Source organism: Geotrypetes seraphini, chromosome 1 (assembly GCF_902459505.1).
Source record: "Geotrypetes seraphini chromosome 1, aGeoSer1.1, whole genome shotgun sequence".
Lineage (NCBI taxonomy): Eukaryota > Metazoa > Chordata > Amphibia > Gymnophiona > Dermophiidae > Geotrypetes > Geotrypetes seraphini.
Window position 1 is genome coordinate 549568487 of NC_047084.1, and position 26945 is coordinate 549595431.

Sequence of the window (26945 nt, forward strand, 5' to 3'; positions counted from 1 at the left end):
ATAAGTTTGGTAAGAGATGAAATGGCCTGAGTAGGAATTTTCTAATATAGATATGAAGGGAATGGATCCAGAGCACATTTGCAAGATCTTAATTTATGACACAGGTTTGCAACCTGGGCCTCAGATACAAACTCAAAGGCTGTCCAGATTCTATATGCTGAAATTGCGATTGGATTAGTATCACCCAACACCAGAGAATTATAAGAAACTAATGATGGAAAAGAGTCTCTCTTATAACAGCAACCTTTTCATTAAAAAATTTTGCTAAGTCATCCACTAATGGACAGGAAGGGTGTATTGATGAGTCATTTAGGATAGTTAACGAGCGCTAGATGTTAAACAAGGTGTTACTTTGATTGTTGGATCTGATAATTTTATCACCGTAGAAATTTTTCCTAGCTTTTTTTAATGTTGCATTATAAGACCTGATACTATCCCTCTATGACTGTCTGTCAGCAGGAGATCTTGATTTTTTCCATTTACGCTCCAGTGCTCGGCATTTCTGTTTCTGTTCTCTGTGATAAGGAAGGTACCAGGGAGCCTTATGAGAGTAAGAAACATTCTTAGTCGATAGAGGAGCCAGTGAACAATAGGTAGACTCAGAAAGATTTACTCAATTGTGCCAGTTGACTTCTGAGGCATCGAGGCTGAGGGAGAAAGTAAACTGTTTGAGAAATTGGGACCAAAATTGTTCACTCGAGATTTTCTTCCAGAAGGTAATAAGTTTTGGAGTACAAGATTGAGCCCCAAGATGGGACATAAAAATAGGAAGACATGAGGCACCCAGAAAGTGATCAGACCATGGAACTTGTTCCCAACAAACATTGTAACCAGACAGACATCGTGCCTGACCTGGTTCCAGTTAAAGTTCCTCCTAAGACACAAAAGAAAACCCGGAAGGGAATGGACAAGGATTGTGCTAGGGATGATTTTCAGGTTAACCATCAGGGGGAGCCTGAAATATCCAAGGATCTCCTGGAAGAGCAGTATCTAGGTCACCACAGGAGGAGCCAAAGAGCCCCAGGCAGGTCTGCTGACTCAGGTAGAATAGGGCGTGCCCCTGGAGTACAAAAACCAGCAGCTGAAAGCAAGCAGACAGGCAGGCTAGGGAGAAGGTTCAGACCTTTCCTCCCTGAGAGTCTCCTCAGGCCAAGCAAGGATGATACAGTCTCACCTATGGAGGTACAGGAGGCTGGAGAAATGCTGGAGGAAGTTCTCTCTGATGCTGATCTTCCAATGGAACTGGACAACCTGCCTGAGGAAGTAAGTCCTTGTGAGGAAGCCAAGGAGGTTGGTCTTTCCATCAGCTACAAGTCCTAATTGGCAGAAGCAGTGAGTTTGTTTTCAGCTCCCTTTGAGTGAAAGAGACTGTGTGCTGAAATTGGACCTTTTGGGACTTTTGTTTTTCCTTTTTTCTTTTGCTTTTATGAAGCTGAAGGTGTCACTTGTTGGGAGAGGTTTGCTGTTACCTGGGAGGGCATTTTGTAGGCTATATGATAGCTAAATGAAAGCAAACCTGTGACACTCTCCTTTGCCTGGCAGTTTAGTGTAAACCTGCCAGAAGCTTCACTAAAGGGACACTGTGTATAGTAAATTCAGTGACTTGAACTCTATGTTTGTACTAAACTGTACAACCTGTTTGTGAGCAGGTTGCATTGAGCTCTGAGGTGAGCCTAACCTCAGGGAAGGATATTCTGAAGAGGAAATAATAAGGAAAGCAGTTGAGCTTTATTCTTGGAACTGTTTATTGCTCACTTTTGAGTTTGGACTGCTTGAAGGTTTATGGTTTACTTACCTGTTTGTTTGGTTCATGATTTTCCTGATTTTTATGTTGGAAGGAATAAACCTGAGGCATTTTGATTTACCACCTTCTTGGAACATTGTGGTTTTGTTTTGATGTTTTTTTTTATGGTGTCAATCCAAGCCTGCAGGGTGACTCCAGTCCGGGTCACTCGCAAGTGCTATTATATCTTGTAACCACTGAGGGGTGCTGTTGAGTCCTGATCTGACCACAGTATGGGTTACAACATCCTCAATTAAAGTTTTATGATCGTCAAGATCAAGAAAGCTAATGATATTGAGAGATGCCATTTTACATGAGTTGGAGCAGACTTAAGAGGAGGAAAACCCAGAGAGGTGAGAAAACTGCTGAATTCGATAACATCCTTATTAGCGTTATCATCTAAATGAAGATTAATGCCACCAATAATCAATAGTCTCTGGAATTTTAGGAAAGCACTTGTTATGGTCTCGAATACTAGTTCAGAAGATTTATTCCAAGGAATCGGGGGATGATAAAATAACAGAATACCTAATGGGTGGCAGGAGAGCTCGTTGTTAACAGTAGCTAGCATATATTCTAGCAATGCATCGCTATCTTTTTCAAGAAGCTGTACATCGAAACCACCTCCTTTCCAGCAGTTTCTGGAAGAGAAAACACCTTGATAGCCATGGGAACAGAGTTCATCATAAATCATCTTTAGCAATCCACGATTCAGTAATGCACAAAAAACCAGGATCAAGATCCCCATTTAATATTTGAACCTTGTTGCATATTGATCTGGCATTGCAATATATTATCGGGACAGGAGTAAGAGTGTGGCACTGTGGTTAAAGCTGCAGCCTCAGCACCCTGAGGTTGTGGGTTCAAACCCACGCTGCTCCTTGTGACCCTGGGCAAGTCACTTAATTCCCCCATTGCCCCAGTTATGTTAGATAGATAGTGAGTCCGCCGGGACAGAGAGGGAAAACTGCTTGAGTACCTGAATAAATGCATGTAAACCATTCTGAGCTCCCCTAGGAGAACGGTATAGAAAATTGAATGAATAAATAAATAAAGAGAGTCAGAAGTTAGACTAGGTAAGTTAGTAATTGGTACAGGCTTTAGAGAGGCAAAATTGACATCCTGGAAAGGTTTTTTAGAAGAATAATTTCTAGTACGCACCAATACGGGAATTCTAAGGCCAGGGCAGATCACACTGTTACTGTTGAAGACAAGTACCTTGGGGGAGAGAGAATTTGCACAATGAGTGGGATTAAAACATAGAGAGAGTAAGAGAGAGAGAAGCCAGAGAGGTAACTTCATGGTGAAAATGAACAGAAATCACAAAGTCCAGTCTAACAGCTAATGGGTGGAGAGAACTGACTGAGCTAAAAAAAAGCTTGGCACTGCACATAAGAGACAGGGCGGAGCAAGCTCCCACACCGGAGTAAGATAAGATGTCAGCTAGTGTGGGGTCAGCTGGAAAGTATGGCGCCGAGCTTTTAAAAAAGCTTGAAGCTGCAACGCAAGAGATAGGGCAGAGCAAGCTCCCATGCCGAAGTAAGATGAAATGTCAGCTAATGTGGAGCCAGTTGGGAAGTTTGGGGCTGAGCTTTTAAAAAGAGCTTGATGCTGCACGTGGAGACAGGGTGGAGCAAGCTCCAACACTGAAGTAAGGTGAAATGACAGCTAGTGTGGAGTCAGCTGGGAAGCTTCACCTCACTATGCTGGAGAAAAGATGGCCTGGTGATGGATCTGACCCTTTAAAGGGCAGGAAGACAAAATGGCTGCATGAAGAGGAAGTGGGCGGGGCTTCCCACCGAAGTAAAAAGGAGCAGGCTGTTCTCAGTGCAGTGAGGGGGACGACTGGCTTCCCTTCCTTTCACTGTGCTGGAGAAAAGATTTCCCGGTGCTGGATCTGAGCCTGTTTGGTGCAACTTTGCCTCGGGATGTCACATACTGATTCATCGATGGATACTGGAGCACAGCTAGCTGTCGAGCACAGCTTTGTTTGTGCTGTGCACAGTTCCATCTCCAGGCTCGAGCATTACCCCTTGTATGATGGATAGATATGTTTCTTGCATGCTGCTGAGTAAGACACAGTCCTTGGCTGTCGAGTGAGTATCTATGAAGCAGGTTCTTCTCTAGTGAGGCATGTGCACCTTCACCCTGATATCTGCAGGGGTTTTGACTCTGCCCTCCCTGTGAGCCTCAGGGGTGGCACACTCTTTCTGACTGGGTACTCTGGCATCCTAGGTTCAGTTTCCTCAACAGTGAACTACAGTAGATATGTATTTATAGTTTAGGGCTGTGCATTGAATGAATCAGGTTTTGCTCTTTGGAGGCTTAGTGCATAGCTTCTGGCCTTGCTCCTGGTGAGACAGTTGGTTCTTTCTGGGATAGAATTTCTTTGGTGGGGCAATATTGTGGAGTGTTTTTGGAAATAGCAGCTCTACTTTAGCCAGTCCTTCGAGTCTTGGTTGGAAGGCGAGCCACACCTGCCTTGGTATTCCTTCTTTCTCGTATTGTTCTCTGTCCTGCCCTACTGAGGACTGCTTTGCTACATCTCGCTTGTCTCTGGATTCATCTGCTGCTGATGACAAAGAAGGAAAAAAAATGTGTTTCATACCTGAAAATTTATTTCCTTTTGTCACAGCAGATGAATCCAGGATCCTGCCCTTTATATTTCTTTCTATTTAAGTTTCAAGTTTAATGAAAATTTGATATACTGCCTATCAGTCTTCTACTGGACCTACTGGAATGATAGGATTAAGGTAAAGAAGTACATTATAAAATAGGAAAGAGATCCATATAGGGGAAATACAAAAGGAAGGGGGATCCCATCTGATAACCAAAGCAGAAATAAAGATAATGTTTCATAAGGTAAGTGCATTAGAGGTTGAATGCATCTTTAAAAAGAAACGTTTTTAGTTTTCCTTTGAAACAATTTATGGGTTCATCCCATAGCTTCAGGGGTAATGAGTTCCAAAGAGATGGGGCTGTGACACTTGTTTTGATAAACAGTATATCAAACATAAAGAAACTTGAAACTTGTGTCACAGAAGTTTGTTGTTCATGTAGTGCTAATAATATGGAGAGATGGAACCATTAAAAGATTTTGTGATTGTGATCTCAGTGTTCTAGCTGGGGTGTAGGGAATTAGAAAATTGTTTAAGAATTCTGGCTGGTTGTTACGGAGTGTTTTGAATGTTAAAAGTATGATTTTTATAGGTTATTTTGTGTGAAATAAGGGAGCCAGTGAGCTTTTATTCCTTTCCATCTCTCCTTTCCTATATAGAGTTTGGCTATGTGGTCTCTGCTTGGTTGGGTTTGGTTGTCAGCTGCGTGGAGTGGCAGTGTGAGGAAGGAGTTTTTTGCTGATGGGTCTGTTCAGTTGATCCTGTTGCTTTGTTACAAGGAATACAAGCTTACCCGTGGGCATATCATCCAATATATGACAGACTTAGCTTGGTGCTCTCTATGTCCGTCTGCTGGTAGATGGACACAACCCACTTTGTCTCTGGAGTCATCTGTGACTAAAGGAAAGAAAATTATCGGGTGTGAAATGTAACTTTTCCTTGTTTCTCACACTGATACAGGGTTTCATTTTAATTATACAGTAGATTGACAGGGACTTGTTTGCTCAAATTACAATGGGCATGCATGGAGAAAATCTTTGGTAAAATATGCTTCATTGTGTTCAAAGTATATTTGTAATCAAAATACCTTTTAATCAAACCAAACCTACTTAGCAAATCTTTCTCATAGAAAAAAAATGCTGTGCGGCTTTTTGGATGGGTCAGTTCACCCCAAGCCCTCCTGCCGCCATCCCACCCCTATGCCTTTTAAAATGAAAGTCCAGTCAGAGGTATTCAAACACCCTCCAGCCAGCAGACCCGCCATTCCAATGTGGCAGGCCTTCCCCTTCCCGATGCATTCTGGGATGCACTGTAGAGAGGCCTAAGGCTCTGATTGGCCCAGATGCCTAAGGCCCCTCCCATAGGAGGGGGTTCTGGGGCTCTGGCGAGAGGGAGTGGGCATACCTCCTGTTGGCCAACTTCGTGGGGGGAGGAAGTTCCCTGCCGCAGCTTCGATCAGCTGATGGCAAGGGATCGGATGAAATTCTCTAACTGGTGCCTGTGACATGGGCGCTGGTTGCAGAATTGGGGTGGTTCGGTGGGGTTAAGCGTATGTCCATTCAGGCAGACGCAATTCTGTATAGGATGCCAGTATGTGATTCTCAGCCACTTCTTAGGTGGCTGCTGAGATTGGCGTCCTATACAGAATTTCCCACCTATGTGTCAAATTTAGATACAAATTGACCTAATCTGCTTCGTACTGTTTAGAAATCTTGAAAAGTGCAAGTCTCTGTTTAGTGTTTACATGATTATTTTGTTTTCCAAAATAGAAAGGATATTCTCCGATTTTTGGATGCAGAGAGAGATGTCTCGGTGGTGAGGAGCAGTTTCAAGCCTGGAGATGTAATTCACTATGTGCTGGATAAACGTCGCACACTGAATATTTCAAACAATTTGCATAGTCTCCTACCTGAGATATCGCCAATGAAGGGTCGGCGGTTTAAAACATGCGCAGTTGTAGGAAATTCTGGAATACTCCTCGACAGTCAGTGTGGAAGGGAGATTGACAGTCATGACTTTGTAATAAGGTAAGCTTTCATCTGTTGCTAAAAATAACTTGCTATCTACTACAGTTTGTGGACACACTTGTCAGGAATTTTTTGGCCTTTCATATCACTTTTATGACATATTTGGAATTCCTGGTTGAATGATATATTCAACTGTGCCACAAAATATAAATGTTAAGAACCTATTTATTTGTGTTTTTAAAATTAACCACCCATAATCACACCTACTTTTTAACATATGCGTCCTTAGGTGTGGAAGGTCACTTCCACTTAGGTGTCCTAAACCCCTCTTTTACTAAGGTGCGCTAACCGATTAGCAAGCGCTAATTGATTTAGTGCATGCTAAACACTAACGCGTCCATAGACTAACATGCACGCATTAGCGTTTAGCGTGCGCTAATCGGTTATCGCACCTTAGTAAAAGAGGGCCTTAGAGTTTTGTGCCAAACTATTAAATTGTTTAATTAATGTTTTGTTTTGTTTTTTGATTGACTGAAAACTGGCATGTTCAATTACCATGCCGATTAAGCTAATTGAAAAATCAAAATTAGGTGCAGATCCCGAACATAGGTGTCGCTAGGCGGCTGCAATTAGGGCACCGTTTATACGTAGAATATGGCCATAAATGTTGCATATTAGCATGTACTAAACTTTAGTTTAAAAAAAACCATTTTACTGTACTATAAGCCCAGTGATATGACTCCTTAATTGAACCGAGCTTTCAACTTGTCACTAATACTTCAAGAAATTTGTTCTTAAAATACTTTAGCTTTTCCCATGATTCTCCTCTGCTGAAAACAAAACAAAAACAAACTACATAGATACTGAATATATTTCAGGGTTTTTTTTCCAGATTTTGCTTATGAAAAAATTCTGTCTATACATCTACAATGGGGTTTAAGGCAGATTACAGTATACAACTTAAAAATGCATGCTAACTTGAACAATACCAAATAATCTTAAAAATGAAACATTTCTCTTCAAGTTTCAAGTTTATTTAAAATTTCTTATACCATCTAATCAAAGTTCTAAGCCAGGGATCCCCAAACTCCCTCCTTGAGGGCCGAATCCAGTCGGGTTTTCAGGATTTCCCCAATGAATATGCATGAGATCTATGTGCATGCACTGCTTTCAATGCATATTCATTGGGGAAATCCTGAAAACCCGAATGGATTACGGCCCTCAAGGAGGGACTTTGGGGACCCTTGTTCTAAGCGGTGTACAATAATAATAAAAACATACATCAACTTAACATTACATGACATCATTAGGGATAGTTAGTACATCCAAAGACTTTTAAACCGTGGACAAACAAAAGGTAAAAAGGTAAGAACTACAATATTCTGAGAAAAAGAGAACAAGTAGGGGAAGAACAATAGGAAGGGGTAACTGTAAAGAAAACAGCGTAGTATAGCCCTTACAAGGGCAGTTATGATTCAAGCGTATCAAGAAATAAAAATGTTTTTAGCTTTGTTTTGAATTGACTTAGAGATGATTCTTCGCGTAGATAGTTGGGTATAGAATTCCAGAGGGAGAGTGCGGTCACTGTAAAAATGTTTGATGTCATTGTGTTTATGTGCTTTAAGGATGGAATTGAAAGAAGGTTCTGAGTCATAGAACAAAGAATTTTGGTGGGGTTATGTCGATGAATTTGGGCTGGTTACTTTGTCAGGTTTTGAATGTTAGGGCTCCTTTTACGAAGCTGCGTTAGCAGTTTTAGCGCACACAGCTTTTTAGCGTGTGCTAAACCCACACTATGCGGCTAGAACTAATGCCAGCTCAATGCTAGCGTTAGCGTTAGCGTTAGTGGCCGGCAGTTTAGCGCATGCTATTATGTGCGTTAAACCGCTAACACGGCTTCGTAAAAGGAGCCCTTAGTAAAAGGATTTTATAGCTCATTCTATATTCTACTGGTATCCAGTATGCTTTTGTGCAAGAGGGGGGTGACGTGATCATTTTTTTTTTTTGCATTAAATATGATTTTTATTGCAGTATTCTGCACTATCTGGAGGCGCCTTATTTCTTATTTTTTTTTTGTTATGCCTTTGTAGAGGGTTTTGCAGTAGTCTATACAGGAGATCATGAGAGAGTGGATCAGGGTAGAGAGAGGAGGGTTCAAGCAATTTGGAGAGAGATTTAATCATTCTTAGACGGTGAAAGCAGCGCTGGACCACAGTACTGATGTGAAGGTGGTAGGTGAATTTGCTTTCAAAGGTGACTCCTAACAATTTTAAAGAGGATGGTTACAGATTTGAATTTGAGAGGACCTGCTTCGGTGGAGAGATCCGGGAGGTGCGGGGAAAGGAGGAGATATGCCGGCCAGGAGGAGAGTCATCTGCACCGGCTGACTTCCTAAAGGAGGTGCCTCTCGCTGTGAGAGGCACATTCTGTAGGCAGTCAGCCGGCATAGACAACTCCTCCTCACCAGTGTGTGGAGTCACACAGTTTGCTATACACTGATTTAAAATATAGACATAAAATAATAACAGACCTCAAATAAGCTAAAAACTATGGCCTTCAAAATGAACCAAATTTAAAAAGAAAATATGTATCCAAAATCAACCCTCAAACAAAAGATGTTATAAAGCCAGAAAACTGTTTTAGAAACAAAAGCTGCACCAAGACCAGTTTTTGGAAAAACAATCCTAATTGAAAAATGTATAGGTGTCAAAATATTTCTTAAAGTATAAAAAATTTTGAGCCCGATTATGTATGATTCTAGAAATGCAGTGCTCCCATGGGACCTACTACAGAGCAGAACCAGTGTAACATCTAATCTCATCACTGTTCTCAAATGCAGCCGAAGGGAAGTCATTAAGCAAGAATGCAGACAAATACTGCATTTGCTATATCATTGGTACCAAAAGGACAGAGGAAAGCAAAAAGAAGACAAAACTCTGCACAAAACTAAATGGATAAAAGAAAGGAGCAGAGAAGACCAGACCTGCACAGCATGAAACAAATGCTTTAGAAAATTATAGTATGAAGCAATTCATGTCCAAAAAAGAAAACTTAGTTGGCAAAATCAAGACACAGATAAGATTGAGTACCAGGTGTAATCACTGGAAATCGATGCAGTCGCCACACTTGAGAAAGTGCACAAAATGGATATCCTCAAAGGAACATGGAGACTTAGTAATGAGAAGTGGGAGGAGCAAAATTCTCATCCTGGTATAGTCATTTGTTACTTATTTGCAGAAAATACTGCTGCAGGTTCTAAATATTGTTTTCAAGCAACCTCTGGAAATCAAACATATGAACAGGAATCCTTCCATTGATCCCTCCAAAATTCTAGAGACTCATACTCGATTGAAAGTGGGTGCAAGAATTTTACCACATGAACTCATAATACCCCAGCAAGATCCAATTTGCCCCTCCTATCAAAATTTTGATTGTTGCAATCCTGACTGAAACCATGGTACAGCAGAGGATGTTATAGGGCAGAGTACGGTACTGGGGTTCAAGAAAGGATTGGACAAATTCCTACTGGAAATGGGGATAGAGGGGTATAGATAGAAGATTACTGCACAGGTCCTGGACCTGTTGGGCCGCCGCGTGAGCGGACTGCTGGGCACGATGGACCTCGGGTCTGACCCAGCAGAGGCATTTCTTATGTTCTTATGTTCTTATGGAAGCATATCTTACCACTGTGATCCGGGGGCTCAATATGGTTTGTTTGTTTTCCAGCATGGATGAAAGTAATTCATATGAATCATACGACACTGCCAGGAACATGCCGGAGACCATCACCAGAGACTTTGGAGCACTGGGTGAGAGGCTGAAGCGGACAAGAGCGCAGGTGGTTTTCTCATCGATCCTCCCAGTTAGAGGCAAGGGAAGAGCCAGAGATGAACGTATCCTGAGGACGAACGAGTGGCTACAGGGATGGTGCCGGGATATGAACTTCGGATTCCTAAACCATGGGGAAGCGCTACAAGGACTTCAGGGACCAGACGGACTCCATCTGACCAGTAGGGGTAAGAACGTCTTTGGACACCGACTAGCCCGCCTGCTTCACAGGGCTTTAAACTAGGTAAGTCGGGGGAGGGTACCCATTCACATATTAGTGCAGAAAGGAATTATCCTGATGAGGTGAGTCGAAACTCCGCTTCCATGTCCAAGGTAAGTACCCACATTGCAAACAGTTCTTTAGGAGTCACACCGACTCGGGTAGGATACGCCTCACAGGGACTTAGCAAACACAAGATATGGAGGGCCATGTATGTCAATGCACACAGTTTAGGTAACAAAATTCTAGAATTGGAGGCTGAAATAAGGAATGCCTACCTAGATGTGGTGGCAATATCTGAAACTTGGTTCACGGACTCACATGGGTGGGATATGGCTATACCGGGCTACAATCTACTTCGTCAGGACAGAGAGGGCAGGTTAGGAGGGGGGGTTGCTCTATACCTTAAAGAGGACATCAAAACCACCAGGATCACAAATGTCAAGTATACCGGGGAGTCTCTCTGGGTAAACCTGGCAAGAGGCAGAGAAAAGTGCCTGTATCTAGGTGTGGTATACAGACCCCCAAGACAACTGGAAGACATGGACGCAGAATTAATTGAAGACATAGAGAATATCACTCTACGAGGAGAAGCTGTACTGCTAGGGGACTTCAATATGCTTGATGCAGACTGGAACTCATTTTCAGCGACAACCAGCGGTAGCAGGAGGCTCTTAACCTCCATAAAGGGAGCATGTCTCAAACAAATGGTAACGGAGCCCACTAGGGCCCAGGCGATCCTCGACCTGGTACTCACCAACGGGGAAAGCGTCTCAGAGGTCTCAGTAGGAGATACGCTAGCCTCCAGCGACCACAACATAGTATGGTTCAACCTTAGGAAAGGCTTCCCTACATCAAACACGAAAACAAAGGTACTCAATTTCCGGGGCACAGGGTCTCTCGTACAAAGAGAGACTGAACAAATTGCAGCTCTACACTCTCGAGGAACGTAGGGAGAGGGGAGACATGATCGAAACATCCTGGTGTTGGCTTGCACCGGACTTGTCTTCTTGTGGGTTCCCTCTGCTGTTTCCAGATCTCACTGCAGTGTAACCCATTTCTTCCTGGTGGTTGTCTGTAAGGTGGTCCACACTCTCTGTAGATGTATCTCGGCAGTTCCACTGTTGCTGGTGATTTTCCATGGCCTCCCTGTATGCCTCCTCTATGAAATTGTCCAGCTTTCGGACTTCTTCCTAGATGGTGTCCTCTGTCTTGATGTTCTCTGCATCTCTGTCTTCCCCCTCCACTTGAAGTTCTCTGCATCTCTGTCTTCCACCTCCACTTCTTGAAGTGCCTCCAGTTCCAGTATTCTGCCCTTCAGGAGTCTGACTTGTTTCTTCAGGCTCTCCAGTTCTCCGCATCAAAAGCATACGTAAAACCGCTTCCCAGACCCAAAGCAGTGTAGCTTCTATTAGCCTATTTCATTGCTGAGGATTGACTACAAGGTGTTTACCAAAATTCTAGCCAATCGATTTCAGCGTTATATGCCCCAATTAGTTAAGAATGGCCAATCGGGATTTGTGCAGGGTCAATAGACCTTTGATAACATTCGCAGGGTATGCCATTTGATTTGGCAAGCTCGCCAGGGAGAGGACTCTGCTCTAATTTTAGGTATAAATGCCGAAAAGGCTTTTGATAGGTCTATTGGCCTTATCTATTCCAAGTGTTGGAAAAATTGAGTCTAACTAATACTTTTTTGATATGGCGCCATACTCTTTTTATAGGGCATCTTTGGCCTGTTTGAAGGTGAATAACTCCTACTCAGAAAGTTTTCAGATGGGTTGTGGGATGAGGCAAGGTTATGTTCTATTCCCGGTTCTGTTTGCATTGGCGATGGAGCCTTTGGCCAAATTGGTGTGTCAGACTCTGGCTATTTGGGGTCTGACCTATGGCACAGTGGAACAAAAATGTTTTATTGTTTGCAGATGATCTCCTGTTTACTTTTTTTGCCCCGTGCAAATCCCTACCGGCAGTAGCTAGGCTCCTGGACCTTTATGGCACTGAGTCAGGATTTAAAGTCAATGTCACTAAATCAGAGATTTTGGAGCTCTCCCTTATGGATGTAGAGAGGGGGAATATACGAGCTTCCTTTTCTTACTTGTGGGTTTCTAATTCATTACGTTATTTGGGAGTTAACTTCACTAGGAACCTTTCTGGCCTCTATACAGCAAACTATCCCATTATCATAAAGCAAATAAGAACATAAGAATTGCCGCTGTTGGGTCAGACCAGTGGTCCATCGTGTCCAGCAGTCCACTCACGCGGCGGCCCTTGGTTAAAGACCAGCGCCCTAACTGAGACTAACCCTACCTGCATACGTTCTGGTTCAGCAGGAACTTGTCTAACTTTGTCTTGAATCCCTGGAGGGTCTTTTCCCTTACAACAGACTCCGGAAGAGTGTTCCAGTTTTCTACCACTCTCTGAGTGAAAAAGAACTTTCTTACATTCGTATGGAATCTATCCCCTTTCAATTTTAGAGAGTGTCTTCTCGTTCTCCCTACCTTGGAAAAGGTGAACAACCTGTCCTTATCTACTAAGTCTATTCCCTTCAATACCTTGAATGTTTCGATCGTGTCCCCTCTCAATCTCCTCTGTTAGAGGGAGAAAAGGCCCAGTTTCTCTAATCTTTCACTATACGGCAATAGATGAAGAATTGATGTGTTGGAAACATTTAACTATCTCCTGGTTGGGTCAGGTCTATGCTAGTAAAATGATAGTACTTCCCAAGTTGCTTTACTTATTCTCAACTCTGCCAATCCCTTTGTCTGCTTCCTATTTAAAGCATTTGGAAAGGAAGTTCTTTCAATATATTTGGAATAATAAGTCCCCTAGGTCCAGCGTAAAATGCTGTATCAGTGGAAGAAATAGGGTAGAATGGGGGGGCCACATTTTCTTTCTTATTATCAGGTGGCCTAACTATGCTGTCTAGCGGTCTGGAAATGGGGGATTCCAAAGGGCTGGGTGCACATGGAACAAGCTATCTTGGGCAGGGCTCCTCTGTGCATTATTCCTTGGCTGCCCTGTTCCATTATAAGAGACTTAGGTCCTGATTCTGCAAAGTGCTACCAATTGTAGGCAGGTGTAGGCGTCCTACAGCTGTCTAATCAGCCAATCGGGAGGCACTTTTTCTAAAAATAAAATGCTCCCCAGGCAAGCCGCCAATATTGAAGGCACTTCCAGGGAGCCTAGAAAGGCCCGCAAGCCCCCTAAGCTCGCCTAAGGCTAGGCGGTAGTCTTAAGCGAACCTAGGCGGCCCGACACATTTCCCTAGCAGAATGGGAGACGCTTACAATGTAGGCTAGCAAAATGCTGGCCTACATGGTAAGTAGACGCGGCCGCTGTACCTAATCGCGGCAAGGATCTCCTTGCCATGATTAGTATAGTGGCCGTGGCTAAGGCTGCAAAAGTCTCCCCTCCCCCCAGCGATCACGGCAGGAGGGTGCCCAACCCCTCCTGCCAACCCCCCAACGACCCTCCCAATGATCGCGGCGGGAGAGTACCCAACCCCTCCTGCTGACCCCTCAACAGCTCCCCCCTAAGATCGCCGGCAGGAGGGTGCCCAACCCCTCCTGCCGGACCCCCTCAGCAAACATCACCACCCGGAGCCCCCCTTGACCTTACCAGCAAGTTGGACCGGACAGCTCCTTGCACATCCGGCCAGCAGGCCCGCCTCTGTCCAAATGAGGCAGGCAGACCTGAATGGTCCAGGCCTAAGGCCCCTCCCGCTATAGGTGGGTCCGAGGAGGGATGTTGGCCACGTTAAACCCGATTCTGTAACCGGCGTCTGCAACATGGACGCCGGTTACAGAATCGGGTTAACTTTGGGTGGGTGTAGGCCCGATTCTGTATATGACGCCCGGGATCGACGTCCTATACAGAATCCGGGCCTTAGTAACTACAGAAAACCCTATCCTGCATCACGTTCTCAATCTCTGGGTTAAACTTTATACATGGTTACTGGGTGGGCAATTATTTTTTTATGGGATGGCCATACCATATGCTCCTTATTTTGCTCCTGGGGACTTGGACATTAAGTTTCAAAGCTGGCCATGAAAGGGATTACTATCTTTAGGACAGCTTTTCTCTGAGGGAGAGTTGGTCTCCTCCTCCTATTTGGAGGAGGAGTATGGACTGGTGGGGTGAGATCTTTCATTATTGACAATTGGTGGATTTTTTGAAAAGGAGAGCACTCCCAGATTTGCAACAGTCCCCATCTCTATTAGAGCGGGCTGCCCTTCAAAGGGTGGGCAAGGGGTGCTATTACCCGATTTTGCAATGCTATACTGCTCTCCATCCCAATGCCCAGGCAGTATCGGATTGCTTGGGAAAATGCCACTGGCAAGACATTGTAACCCGCAGGCTCCGGGCAATGTGTCCAGGACTACGGGAACAAGGATTATGCCCTTGTGAGCCGCGGAAGGCTCCACAAGGAAGGGAAAAAGCAAACCACTTTAGAATAAGGATTTTGCCCACAAGTCAGGTAAGTTGTTCATGAAAACCAGGACTGGATTTATTTAAGTTGCCAAACAGTGAAACCAAAACATAAATAATTTGTCAGGACTTTTCACCAAGCAATCCAGTCTTTTCAAACACAAAAGAAAAACTCAATTTCAGTATTATGAGCCTCAGCTTCAAAGTTCTTTCAAAAAGAAAAAAAAAACTAACAAAAAGAAAACAGTCTCTTCCCTTTGATAGTACACTTGGATTATGGTCAGTGACACAGCACTGCACTCCTTCAGCAATGTAAATTATGCTGACCGCAGTGTTCCCTCTAAGCGGGCGGGTGTTGTGAGCAAACTTTTTTCACTGTGAGCTAAAAATATCGGGCGCCAGCAAGTTATGAGCCAAATAAATATGTTGTCAAAGTTGCTGATACATGAGGACGAGGTATTCAAAGGAATTTTAGGCCTACACGCTAAATTAAATAACGTTAAATAATATTTTTAAGAACACAAAACAACGCATTACTTCTTGAAAGTACAAAATTCTTTATTTTTTTTATTTTTTTTTTTTTTTACCAGAAAAACTCAAATTTATTTTAAAACAGCTGTCACTAACACTACCAAGATTATCAGGGGGGACTGGGAGGGAGGGGAAATCTAATTTGAGGCAAACTGTTTTAATTTTTCAGAGATTGTTATAACATGTACTCCAAGCATTAGAAAATATAGCGAAAATGTTATTTTTTTGCATTATAATGTTCTTTTGCCAAAAATCAGAAGGTTATACCGAAAAATTTAGGTCAGTTTTGAATTCAATGACCCCAGATCACTATAGAACACCCACTACAATTCATGGCCCCAAACCTCTATTGCACTGTGAATTATTACAAGTGCTCACTCGCTCCTTATTCACTTTGAAGTGTGAATGCAAACAGGACGTGAGTCTGACCCGGAGCTGTGTGTAAAGAGTATAAGAGAAAGAGAAGGAGAAGGAGAACGGTGTGAAATGAAGTGAACTGTAAAAAAACAAGATAAGGAGAGAGGTGATAGACAGGTGGACAATGGACGAGAGTGGAGCAGAGATGGAAGGATGGTACAGCGAGTACAGTGGAGAATGTACTGGATGAAATCACTTGAGGTTAATTATGCTCGCAAGCAGCTAGTCCTTTGCAAAGAGGTTTGAAAAATAGAATTAATAAAAAAAAAAGGTCAAGGAACACGGTATATGTTTAATGATCCTAGTATCTGTGCAGATTTAGGTAAAGAGATTGCACACAAAAAGGCGGAAGCGGGGGCGAAACATACCTGGGGGCGAAATGTGGGGGGCGAAATGTGAGGGGCGAATTGCTGGGGGCGAAATGTGGGGGGCGAAACTTCCGTGAACCCTCGCACCCCCACCCCGACGTCCGATTCCTCCCCCAGCCTCCCCTTACCTTTGCGACGCGTGTGTGCGCTGTGACGAGAAACTTGTGCGCTGCGATGTAATATTTTGTGCGCCAGCGCAGCTTAGCGGGAACACTGCTGACCAGGTGGTGTGCTCCACGTGTTGTAAAATTGCTACAAAATAGAGCCCTCTATCCCACCTCAAAACGTGGGCTAAATCCCCCACCACACTGGCTGGATAAAGTATAACCCAAAAGATTATCAAATGTCAGTTTTTCAGTCTCAAATTCCAGTGCTTCCCTGCTTAAACCTCAACAGGGTGGATTAAAGCACAGCTTCAAAAAAAAAAAGAAACAAAACAGTTCACACAAAACATTAGTCTTGCAAATCCCCTTTAGGCAGTTTCCTTACTTGACTTGGAGAAACACACTTCCATGGGTTGACTTTCTGATTGAACCTCTGTGCTTGGTTCTGATCCCAACTCCATAGCTTGTGAAACTTCAGAGAGGTCAGGAGTCATCTCAGTCCCAGCTTCAACAATCTCCATGCATTCTGGGGTTTGTTGGTCCTGCAGAGCTCTTAGTCCTGAGCTAGGCTGCCAGTACTTTCCTTGTGACTGTTCTCCACCTCTCCAATTCTCCCTCTGCCTTTCCAACTGCTCAGACCTGAGATTAAGGAACTTGCAGCCCCGCCCAACCTTCCCAGGTGCAAAGCATTTCTGGTCACAAGACTTGGGAAGGTGAGGGGGAGGGGAAGTCTGAAGCTCAACCCCTAAGCTCCCTCTGCTGGCTTTAGTAGGACTAGCAGGCAAAAAGGAAAACTGTTCTTTAGCTTGAGCAGAATGGGAACTAACTGCTCTAGGCATGGGCCTTATACTAGGGCCAATCCTAGCAGGCCTACCTCGCATACCACAACATACGAGACTAAGGTGTGGTAGAGGCAACTGTGATTTCTCTTATGGGTCTCGGTCGCCAGCAATATCATTGAGAACGGCTATAAGAAGCTGTACCAGTGGTATTATACCCCCGTGCGCTTAAAAGCTATTTTTTAGAACGGGATTCGAACAATGTTGGAAAGTCTATGAGTCCCAGGGTTCCTTTCACCACATATAGTGGTCTTGCCCCAAAGTTATAACGTTTTGGGAACAGGTTATAGATTTTGTCTCTGAGGTATTGGGCTTCTCAGTAGACAAATTGCTAAATGTTGGCCCTCTGGAATTACTGATCCGCTATTGCAAATGGATTGCTCAAGTAGTGATGGCTAGCTGCCTCATAGTGGTGGCTGCCTGGAAAAAGTGAGAGCTTCCCATTTTGGATGGTGTCCTTGAGAAATTTAGCCATATAGCTTTGATTTTTAAATTAACTGCTCTCATAGAAATAGGCTACCTCAATTCTGGAAAATTTGGGCTTCCTTTCTTGGAATGAGAAATTTCAAGCTGTGATACTTTAGGATTTTCATCTATCACTGGCACTTTCACTACTTACACTGCTATTTTAAGATTGTTATACTTTAGGGGGGGAATATGGACTGGAGGGGTTTTGGGTAGTGGAAGGGGGGATGCTTTAGGAATTATTTTGTTAGGTTTGTAGACTCTTTCTAGGAGGCATTGTTTAGCCATATACGAAAAAGTGACAGTACATCGTAAGTGGAACCCATGGTGTTATGTTGGTTGTACTTTTATGAGTTTTTGCTGTTTTAAGGTGCAACATTGTCTTTTTTTGTATTTTGTTTTATATGGTTCAAAAAAAATTTATAAACTTTTAAAAATAAATACCATATTTTTTGCTCCATAAGATGCATCTGACCATAAAACGCACCCTAGATTTAGAGGAGGAAAAGCCAAGAAAAAAAATTCTGAACCAAATGGTGTACCCTGTCCCACCATCTGCCCTGTCCCCCCTCTGGTAGTCTAGTGGTAGGCCAAGACAGGGCAGGCAGGCAGGCCTAGTGACAGGCAGGTAGGTAGGCAGGCAGGCCTAGTGGCTGGTTTGCAGGCAGGCATTGGGGTGCCAGACCGCCAGGATGTCTAACTTTATACCACATTTTTGACAAAAATTTCATCCAAGTCCGAAATGCCCAGAACAAGACTATTTGGATGTGGTAGGGGCCATCTGCATTGCTCTGCAGCTGAAGGAAGACATCAGGAGGCAGCGGTTTACGGTGGGTAGGGCAAGAGCACAGAAAGCTCCTGCTGATAAAGCGCAATTAAAAAAGGTACTGGGGAGGCGGTGTGTATTTGCTCCATAAGACGCACCCTTATTGCCACCTACTTTTTTGGGGGGAAAGGTGCGTCTTATGGAGCAAAAAATACGGAAAGTAAATACCTATGTAGCATAAGTACACATGAGGTGAGTCTCTCTCATTTGAAAGGAAACTCTGGAATGAGAGGGCATAGGATGAAGTTAAGAGGTGATAGACTCAGGAGTAATCTAAGGAAATTATTTTTTACAGAAAGGGTATTAAATGTGTGGAATAGTCTCCCAATAGAGGTGGTAGAGACAGATTGTGTCTGAATTCAAGAAAGCATGAGACAGGAATGTGAGATCTCTTAGAAGTGGATGCTGCGAATGAGCAGTCTGGATGGGCCATTTGGCCTTTATCTGCCAACATATTTCTATATTTCTGCTGCTAAGTTAGTGTATGCTGAGACATTTTTCTTTGGAGTGAGCTAGGGCTCCTACCTGAATCTATATAGCAGTGTTATCAGATTGGTGGATTTAATTATTTTGAGTAGTGCTAGGCATCTTTTACCATATGAAATGCCAGTGTTGTATCTCTATGTACAATGAACTGTAAATCAATTAATGAAAAGGTATAGTGAATACATAAGAACATAAGAATTGCCATCTCCAGATCAGACCCTGGGTCCATCAAGTCCGGTGATCTGCACATGCGGAGGCCCCACCAGGTATACCCTGGCATAGTTTTAGTCCCCATATTACTGTATGCTTCTCAAGGGAGATGTGCATCTAATTTACCCTTACCCATATCACTCTATGCCACTCTTAAGGAGATGTGCATCTAGTTTACCCTTAAATCCTAGAACGGTGGATTCTGCAATTACTTCCTCTGGGAGAGCATTCCAGGTGTCCACCACTCGCTGCATGAAACAGAACTTCCTGATATTCGTCCTGGACCTGTCCCCCATCAGCTTCAGTCTATGTCCTCTTGTCCGTGTCACATTGGACATTGTAAATAACTGCTTTCCCTGCTCCATTTTGTCGAATCCTTTCAGTATTTTGAAAGTCTCGATCAGATCCCCTCGCAGTCTTCTCTTCTTAAGGGAAAATAACCTCAGTCTCCTAAGTCATTCCTCGTAGTCCAGGTTCTCCATACCTTTCACTAGCTTCGTTGCTCATCTCTGTACCCTCTCTAGCAGTTTTATATCTTCTTTAGGTATGGAGACCAATGTTGGACGCAGTATTCCAGGTGCGGTCTGACCATGGCTCTGTAGAGCGATATTATAACTTTCTCCGATCTACTCGTAATTCCCTTCTTTATCATGCCTAGCATTCTATTTGCTTTCTTTGCCGCCGCCACACATTGCGCCAACGGTTTCAGGGTCCTATCTATCAGTACACCCAGGTCCTTTTCCTGTTCGGTCTTTCCCAGAGTTACACCTGACATACTATACTTGTGATCTTTATTTTTTCTGCCTAAATGCATCACTTTGCATTTTTCCACATTAAAATTCATCTGCCATTTATCTGCCCACTTCTCCAATTGATTCAAGTCGCTCTGGAATTCATCGCTGTCCTTCTGCGATCTGATTGCCCGGCATAGCTTTGTGTCGTCTGCAAACTTGATGATTTCACTGGATGTTCCTTCTTCCAGGTCATTTATGAAAATATTAAATAAGATGGGTCCAAGTACCGAGCCCTGGGGTACACCGCTAGTCACTTTTTCCCATTCTGAGAACTTCCCATTTATGCCCACTCTCTGTTTTCTGTTCTCTAGCCATTTGCCTATCCATCTTAGTATATCTCCCTCTATTCCGTGGTCATGTAATTTCCTGAGCAGTCTTACATATGGAAATTTGTCGAATGCTTTCTGAAAGTCCAAGTATATAATATCCACCAGTTCTCCACTATCAATTTGTCTGTTCACTGATTTTAACTTCTTGTTTTCCTGCAGCTCAGCATATTTTGTAACTCTCTAAACATCTGTGTGTCTGTCTTTGAGGAAATATGAGGTTTTCTTATGAAACGGATATGTTAGTACATATGTTTACATTAAACCAAGTGGGGATTCAGGCTTCTGTTTTACCTTGTTAGCCATGATTTGTGCTGAGATCATGACCATTGACATGCTCCATGCATTTTTCCTGCCCTCTTCCAGAAGTTACTGTTGCAAAAAACACTTAGTATCTGATAGGCATTAAATCAAATTTACAATAAGCTTGGAAACTTGGCCAGCAAAGTGATTTTGCCCTTTTTAAAAGGAATAATGACCCTTGTGTATTTTGCAGTGGAGATGACAAAATGTGTCAGAATGAAGAATGGTATAAATTTTACCACTTTAAATAGATGGGCCATCCCAAAGCTTTTCAGACTTAAGAATATAAGAATTGCCGCTGCTGGGTCAGACCAGTGGTCTTTCGTGCCCAGCAGTCTGCTCACGCGGTAGCCCTTAGGTCAAAGACCAGTGCCCTAACTGAGACTAGCCTTACCTGCGTATGTTCTGGTTCAGCAGGAACTTGTCTAACTTTGTCTTGAATCCCTGGAGGGTGTTTTCCCCTATAACAGCCTCCGGAAGAGTGTTCCAGTTTTCTACTACTCTGGGTGAAGAAGAACTTCCTTACGTTTGTATGTAACTTTAAAGAGTGTCCTCTCGTTCTCTCTAACTTGGAGAGGGTAAACAACCTGTCTTTATCTACTAAGTCTATTCCCTTCATTATCTTAAATGTTTCGATCATGTCCCCTCTCAGTCTCCTCTTTTCAAGGGAGAAGAGGCCCAGTTTCTCTAATCTCTCACTGTACGGCAACTCCTCCAGCCCCTTAACCATTTTAGTCGCTCTTCTCTGGACCCTTTTGAGAAGTACTGTGTCCTTCTTCATGTGCGGCGACCAGTGCTGGACGCAGTATTCTAGGTGATGGCGTACCATGGCCCAATACAGCGGCATGAATAAACTTAGTTGTGAGAGTAAATCAACCTAGGGCCACTTCACGTTTTTTGCACCGGGAGCCACACTGAATGACCCGCGCTGCTCCCGATTCTCATAAGAACTCTTTGAGCATTGGGAGCAGCGCAGACCATTCAGCGTGGCTCCCCACGCTAAAATCGCTAGTGCAGTTTTGTAGAAGAGGGGGTAGTGTCTATTAGAGCTAAGAAAATAGGTCTAAACTCCAAGATTGTAGTGATATAAATACCAGTATCTTGTTTATCTATGAGAATATAGATATTTGAACTGTTGGCTATTGATGCTGTTACTGTTGAGAAAGAAGAGCAGAACTGTGACTATACCATCCATTCTCTGAGGGCAAGCATGATGAAAGATACACACTGATAGCTGATGCATTCCAACAGAGCTCTGCATGGTAATTGCACATGTGTACATCTGCTTGCCACCATCATGCAGGACCAAGCCAATCTGTGTTTTCCTGTGGAGCTCCCCTCAGTTCATGTCATGTTTTTTTATGGGTGGTCTTTACTACCTTAATATCTCTTAACTTTTTTTTGTGTGTAAATGTTCATGTAGGGCCAGTGCCGCCTGACTCCTTTTTAGTTTCCTAGTCAGATGTTCGGCATCTTGTTTTCTTTTTATTCCATGGCTCACTAGGCCTCGAGCATCCTGGCCAGAGTAATTTTTTTTCCAAAATCAAGCCATTTGATGTTGCCTCAGCTATTTTTTCTCACATATTTCTTGAGACTCCCAGTGATTTTAAGAAGTGCACCAGGTGTAGCAGGGCCATGTCCCTTACAGATGCTCATAATTGGTGCCTCCAGTGTCTGGGGCCCAACCATAATCCTTCTTCTTCCAAATTCTGTTCACAGATGTCAATAAGAAATTACAGATTGTGAAAAACTGAGCTTCAGCCCATTCTGGAGGCCAATATCCTATTTTTTGCATGTGTATGAACAGTGATGCCTCACAGGGCGTCAGAGTCAGTGCACATTGACATTGTGCTACTGTCAAATCCCTTGAGGGAAGAAGCTTCCTCAGGGCACTGGAGATCACCAGTCTCTCAGTGCTCCCATCTATGGCCAGACCAACATATCAGTAGACAGAATTGGAACAGAATTGGACATTCAGAGAGGATTCTTCCTCCACGTGAAACAAGAAAATCAAATCTTGAGGGAGCTCTCCTTATCTGATTTATTAGGAAATGGCTGTCCATCCCATTTAATTTGGAAACTGAGAGTGAGCACATGGATGAGTTGTTGGACATCCTTGATGCCCTATCAAAGGAAGATATGACAGTATCCACATGCCCAGAATCCTTAGAAATGTACAGATCATGCATTAGGAGATTCCACCCTTTCTGTTCAGCCTCTGTTGAAAGACTAGAGGTTGATTCCTTACACCTATCTGAGGGTGTCTCCAGAACTCAGCTTGCTTCCAGGAGGAATTCCAATAGAATGTCATATGGTTTCACATAGAGGAAGTGTGCCATTTGGAGTTAGGGCTGAGCCATAGATATTTCTTCTGTCCTACATATAAGCTGTTTAATACCTTCTATACCTCTCTGAGTCTGGTCTAAAGACCAACTTTGTAAGGGTCCATTTCAGTGCAATTGTAACTTATCACCATGTAGAGGGCAAGTCCATCTCTGATCAGCCTTTATTCTTCGCTTCATGAGGAGCTAGCTGTTACTCAGATCTTCTGTCAAGCCTCCACAGTGTCATGGGATCTCAATGTTGCTCTCACATATGTAATCCTCCCCCACCCCCACCCCTCTGCAGACCATACACCTCAGCTTTTCTTCACCTAAAATTGTAGTTGTCAGTGGTCAAGTTACCTCAAACTGATTGCATGAACCAGAGGTGAGATGTGTACAGAGAAATGCACTTGTCAAATCTTGATTATGGGGTGAGTGTCAAGAAGAATCAGGCCAGGAGTTTGTTTGTTTTTTTTTAAGTTGATTAAAGAATCAGTTCTGATCTTACAATATTTTTCAAGGAAAATAAAACTACCGGTAAATAACACTCTTTAAAATGTAAGAATAGTTGTAATTACACTGTCCAAATAAATATCTAAAACTCTTAAAATCAGTTTAATGGAGTTAAAAAAACTTATTTACAAAATAATTTCAAATTCTATTCTTAAAATAGTATTCCCTATTACTTCTACTAAACTGGATCCAGTTACCCCTTAACTCTACTATTAAGCAACATTCAATGTGCACAGGTAAGTATCTCTCTCTAAACTTTCCAAAATTATTCTTAAGTTAACTATAGTGAATAGTCCCAAATAACTATTTTACTTCTCTTGTTTTCCAGGTTAACTCAGATTAAAAAAAACAAAAACAAAACTTAAGCAGGTGTATGGTACTGTTTAAAAATGACTCGGTTCAGTCTCGGTATGTGTGTGGACTTTTCCTCCTTGATGTGCGTATCTTTTTCTTCTGTTCTTCAGACCTCTTTCATTTTCAGTCCTCTTCTGTATTCTTCCTAAACCTTACTTAAATAAAAAGGAGAGAAACTACCTCCCTAACAGTGTGTGAAGCTATGAAATATGCCTGCCTAATCACAGGAACCTAATACTGTATGGCTGACTATATAAAATAAAATATTTCCCTGTGTAAAGAACCTAAGCCTCGCTCTCTCTCATACAACTTTATTTTCACTTAAATTCTACTCTTTCTCTAACTGAATTTCTTTCGCTCACAGAGCACTGACTCACAAACCCTCCTCTCTCTTCAAGATCTTCAGTTGTTTTTTTGTTTTTTCCTGACTGCCACTACTCAGCCAGCTTCCTGGCTTGTTTCAGCCAATCAGCATCATGCATTAACATTCTATGGAAATGTCTGCACATTTACAGCATTATCTTTGCTAGATAATATTTAAAGAACTTTTTAACTTTAAAAAAATATTTTTAAAAACCCTCTGTCTGGTCTCTCCTGCTCTGGGACACCTGTAACATATATTTATTTTGTAACTCACTGGTTACATTTAGTTGATGAAAGCTCTCTTCAAGCCACTTGACACCTGTCAGCTGAAGTGCTTGATAAGTACTGTTTTTGATGGTGAACACTTCAGCCTGCAGAATAAGTGAGCAGGCCCTAGTAGATGAGCCACTTTACACACAATTTTACCACAGCATAGTTCTGCATATGCATCTCAGGTTCCTTTCTAAGGGAGTATTGGAGTTATATCAAACAGTTATGTCACTATTTTCCCCAAGATCACATGCCCATGTGAAAGTGTACTGCATGCTCTGAACTAGTGCTGCCCGATTCGCGATTCGAATAGATTCACTTTGGGTGAATCGATTCGAATCAGTTTGCTATTTAAGAAAATCGGACTTACCGATTTGTTGGCCCCCTTGCTACCACTGCTTTTGCCTGGCCAGGGAGGAGAGGAGAGAGCCTTGCTGCCTGGAAGGGGAGAGCCTTGCTACAGCCGATCTGCACCAGAGACCCATTCGGGATTTCCCTCTGCCACCGGAGTCCTTGCTTCAATGTAACTTCCAGTTTTGCAAAACTGGAAGTTACATCAGAAGCAAGGACTCCAGTGGCAGAGAGAAATCTCGAACGGGTCTCTGGTGCAGATCGGCGGCAGCAAAGCTCTCTCCTTCCCGGCAGCAAGGATCTCTCCTCTCCTTCCCGGCCAGGCAAAAGCAGTGGTAGCGAATGCAATTCACTACTCTGCCGCTACTCTGGGTATCTTCTCTCCAATCGTCCGCCCAAACAGAAACTGGAAGTTTTCACTGAGGGCGGGCCGCAGTGGAGAGAAGACGCAAGGAGTAGTGGCAGGAGTGGATCGCTACTGCCACCGGCAGACCTCTTCCCAGATGAATCCCTCCTGCCGGACTCTCTTTGGGAAAGGTGCGGGGGTGTGGTGGTGGTGGGGGCTTAGGAGTACCATAAAAATAATTTTAAAAAAGGTAGTTGGAGGGAGAGGGGAGATAGAGAGTTGGTGGACTGGAGGAGAGATGGGAAGAAGATAGATGGGAAAAATGAACTTGGTGGAGGGGGGAGATGGACTTGGGGGAGATCATGGAGAGGGGAGATTGGGAAGGATAGAAGAAATAGGGATCTAAAAACAGGAGTGGGAGAGAGTTGGTGGACAATGGGATTTACGGAGGGAAGGAACAGAAAGGGAGAGAAGTTGGACACAAGGGATGGTGTGGAGGGGGGATAGAGATACTGGCTAGGAGGGTAGTTGATAAGAGAAAGGGAGACATGGTGAACCCTGGGGTGGTGGGGAAGGAGAGAGAGATGAAGGATGAAAGGGTTATTCAGAAAAGGTGGATCTGTAGATGGAGACGAAAAAAAGGAAAGATACCAGACCTCCGGGGGAGGGAAGGGAAATGGAAGGGGAGGACAGAGATGGCAGATGGATGGTTAGCATGGAGAAAGAAGGAGACCCTGGCAAGCAAGTTATCAGAAGACAACCGGAGGCGGGGACCGATAAGATCTGAATAGTGACCAGACGACAAAAGATAGAAAAAATAATTTTATTTTCTGTTTTGTGATTACAATATGTCAGATTTGAAATGTGTATCTTGCCAGAGCTGGTGTTAGACTACGAACGTGAGTTAGGATTTAACAGAGAGGAAAAGCCTTTTTTGTTTGTTTATTTTGTTTACACCACAGCGCCAGTGTGGTAGGAGAGGGCAAAGCAGGTGATGAGGCTATAAAATAAACCCACCAGGATATTTGGAAAAAAACATCCACTTGGGCAGGAAAATCGAATCGCGTCGAAAAATCGATTCAGTAGGCTGAATCGAATTGAATCAAATTTTTTTTCCCTGAATCGGGCAGCACTACTCTGAACTTCAAGAGAAACGTGGCCTTCTCTCAGGTATAAACAAAACCAATAGAGAGCCCAACCAGCCTTTTGTTTCTTTTGACCCCAAAAGGATGGGAAATGCCTAAGGTGACCATACCTCCCATTTTGAACGGGACAGTCCCGTTTTTAGATCCCCTGTCCCGTTGTCCCCAAACACAGCTTCGGGACGCCAAAATGTCCCGTTTTCAGGGACAGCGTCCCGAAGCTGTGCGCGGGGACAACGGGACAGGCAATCACTTCCACTCCCTGTCACGCCAAAGCCATCCTCCTTCTTTCCCTTCGTCCTGCGCCCGATTCAACCCCTCCCCCGGATCTGCAGCCGCTGCTGCTTGCTAGCTAGCCTCTCTCCTTACCTCCCTTCAATGAAGGCCAGAGTGAGGCTTGGTTGATCCTGAGAGGAGCTATTGGAGCCTCAAAATGAGGCTTGGATTGTAATGAATGAAACTATTGGAGCCCCAAAATGAGGCTTGGATCGCTATGAGTGCAGCAATTGCAGCTCCAGAACGAGGCTTGATTTTCAAAGTGTGAGATCCAGAGCTGCACTGGTTGAATAGTTAATGCCTCCCAAAAATACGAGTAGCAGCCAAGAAACCGAGGTAGGCGGGGAACAGGGGAGAGGAAAACCCGGACAAACTCTCACATTTTAGACAGACGTCTGGAAACTCCTTTAAAAAGAGGACTTTTCTGGCTAAATCCGGACGTCTGATAATCCTAGATAGAAGAGGAGGGAGAATGGGGAGGGGGGGGGGG

General features: G+C 43.5%; 1 protein-coding gene across 4 annotated transcripts in view; it reads left to right on the forward strand.

The window, feature by feature from the left end:
- Positions 1 to 26945, forward strand: part of ST8SIA4 (ST8 alpha-N-acetyl-neuraminide alpha-2,8-sialyltransferase 4) — a 235117-nt gene that overhangs the window by 144688 nt on the left and 63484 nt on the right. For all 4 annotated transcript variants that reach the window (XM_033929191.1, XM_033929188.1, XM_033929189.1 and 1 more), the window contains one exon: positions 6171 to 6428. In XM_033929191.1, coding sequence (XP_033785082.1) covers positions 6171 to 6428 — 258 coding nt within the window. The remainder of the gene's footprint in view (positions 1 to 6170; positions 6429 to 26945) is intronic.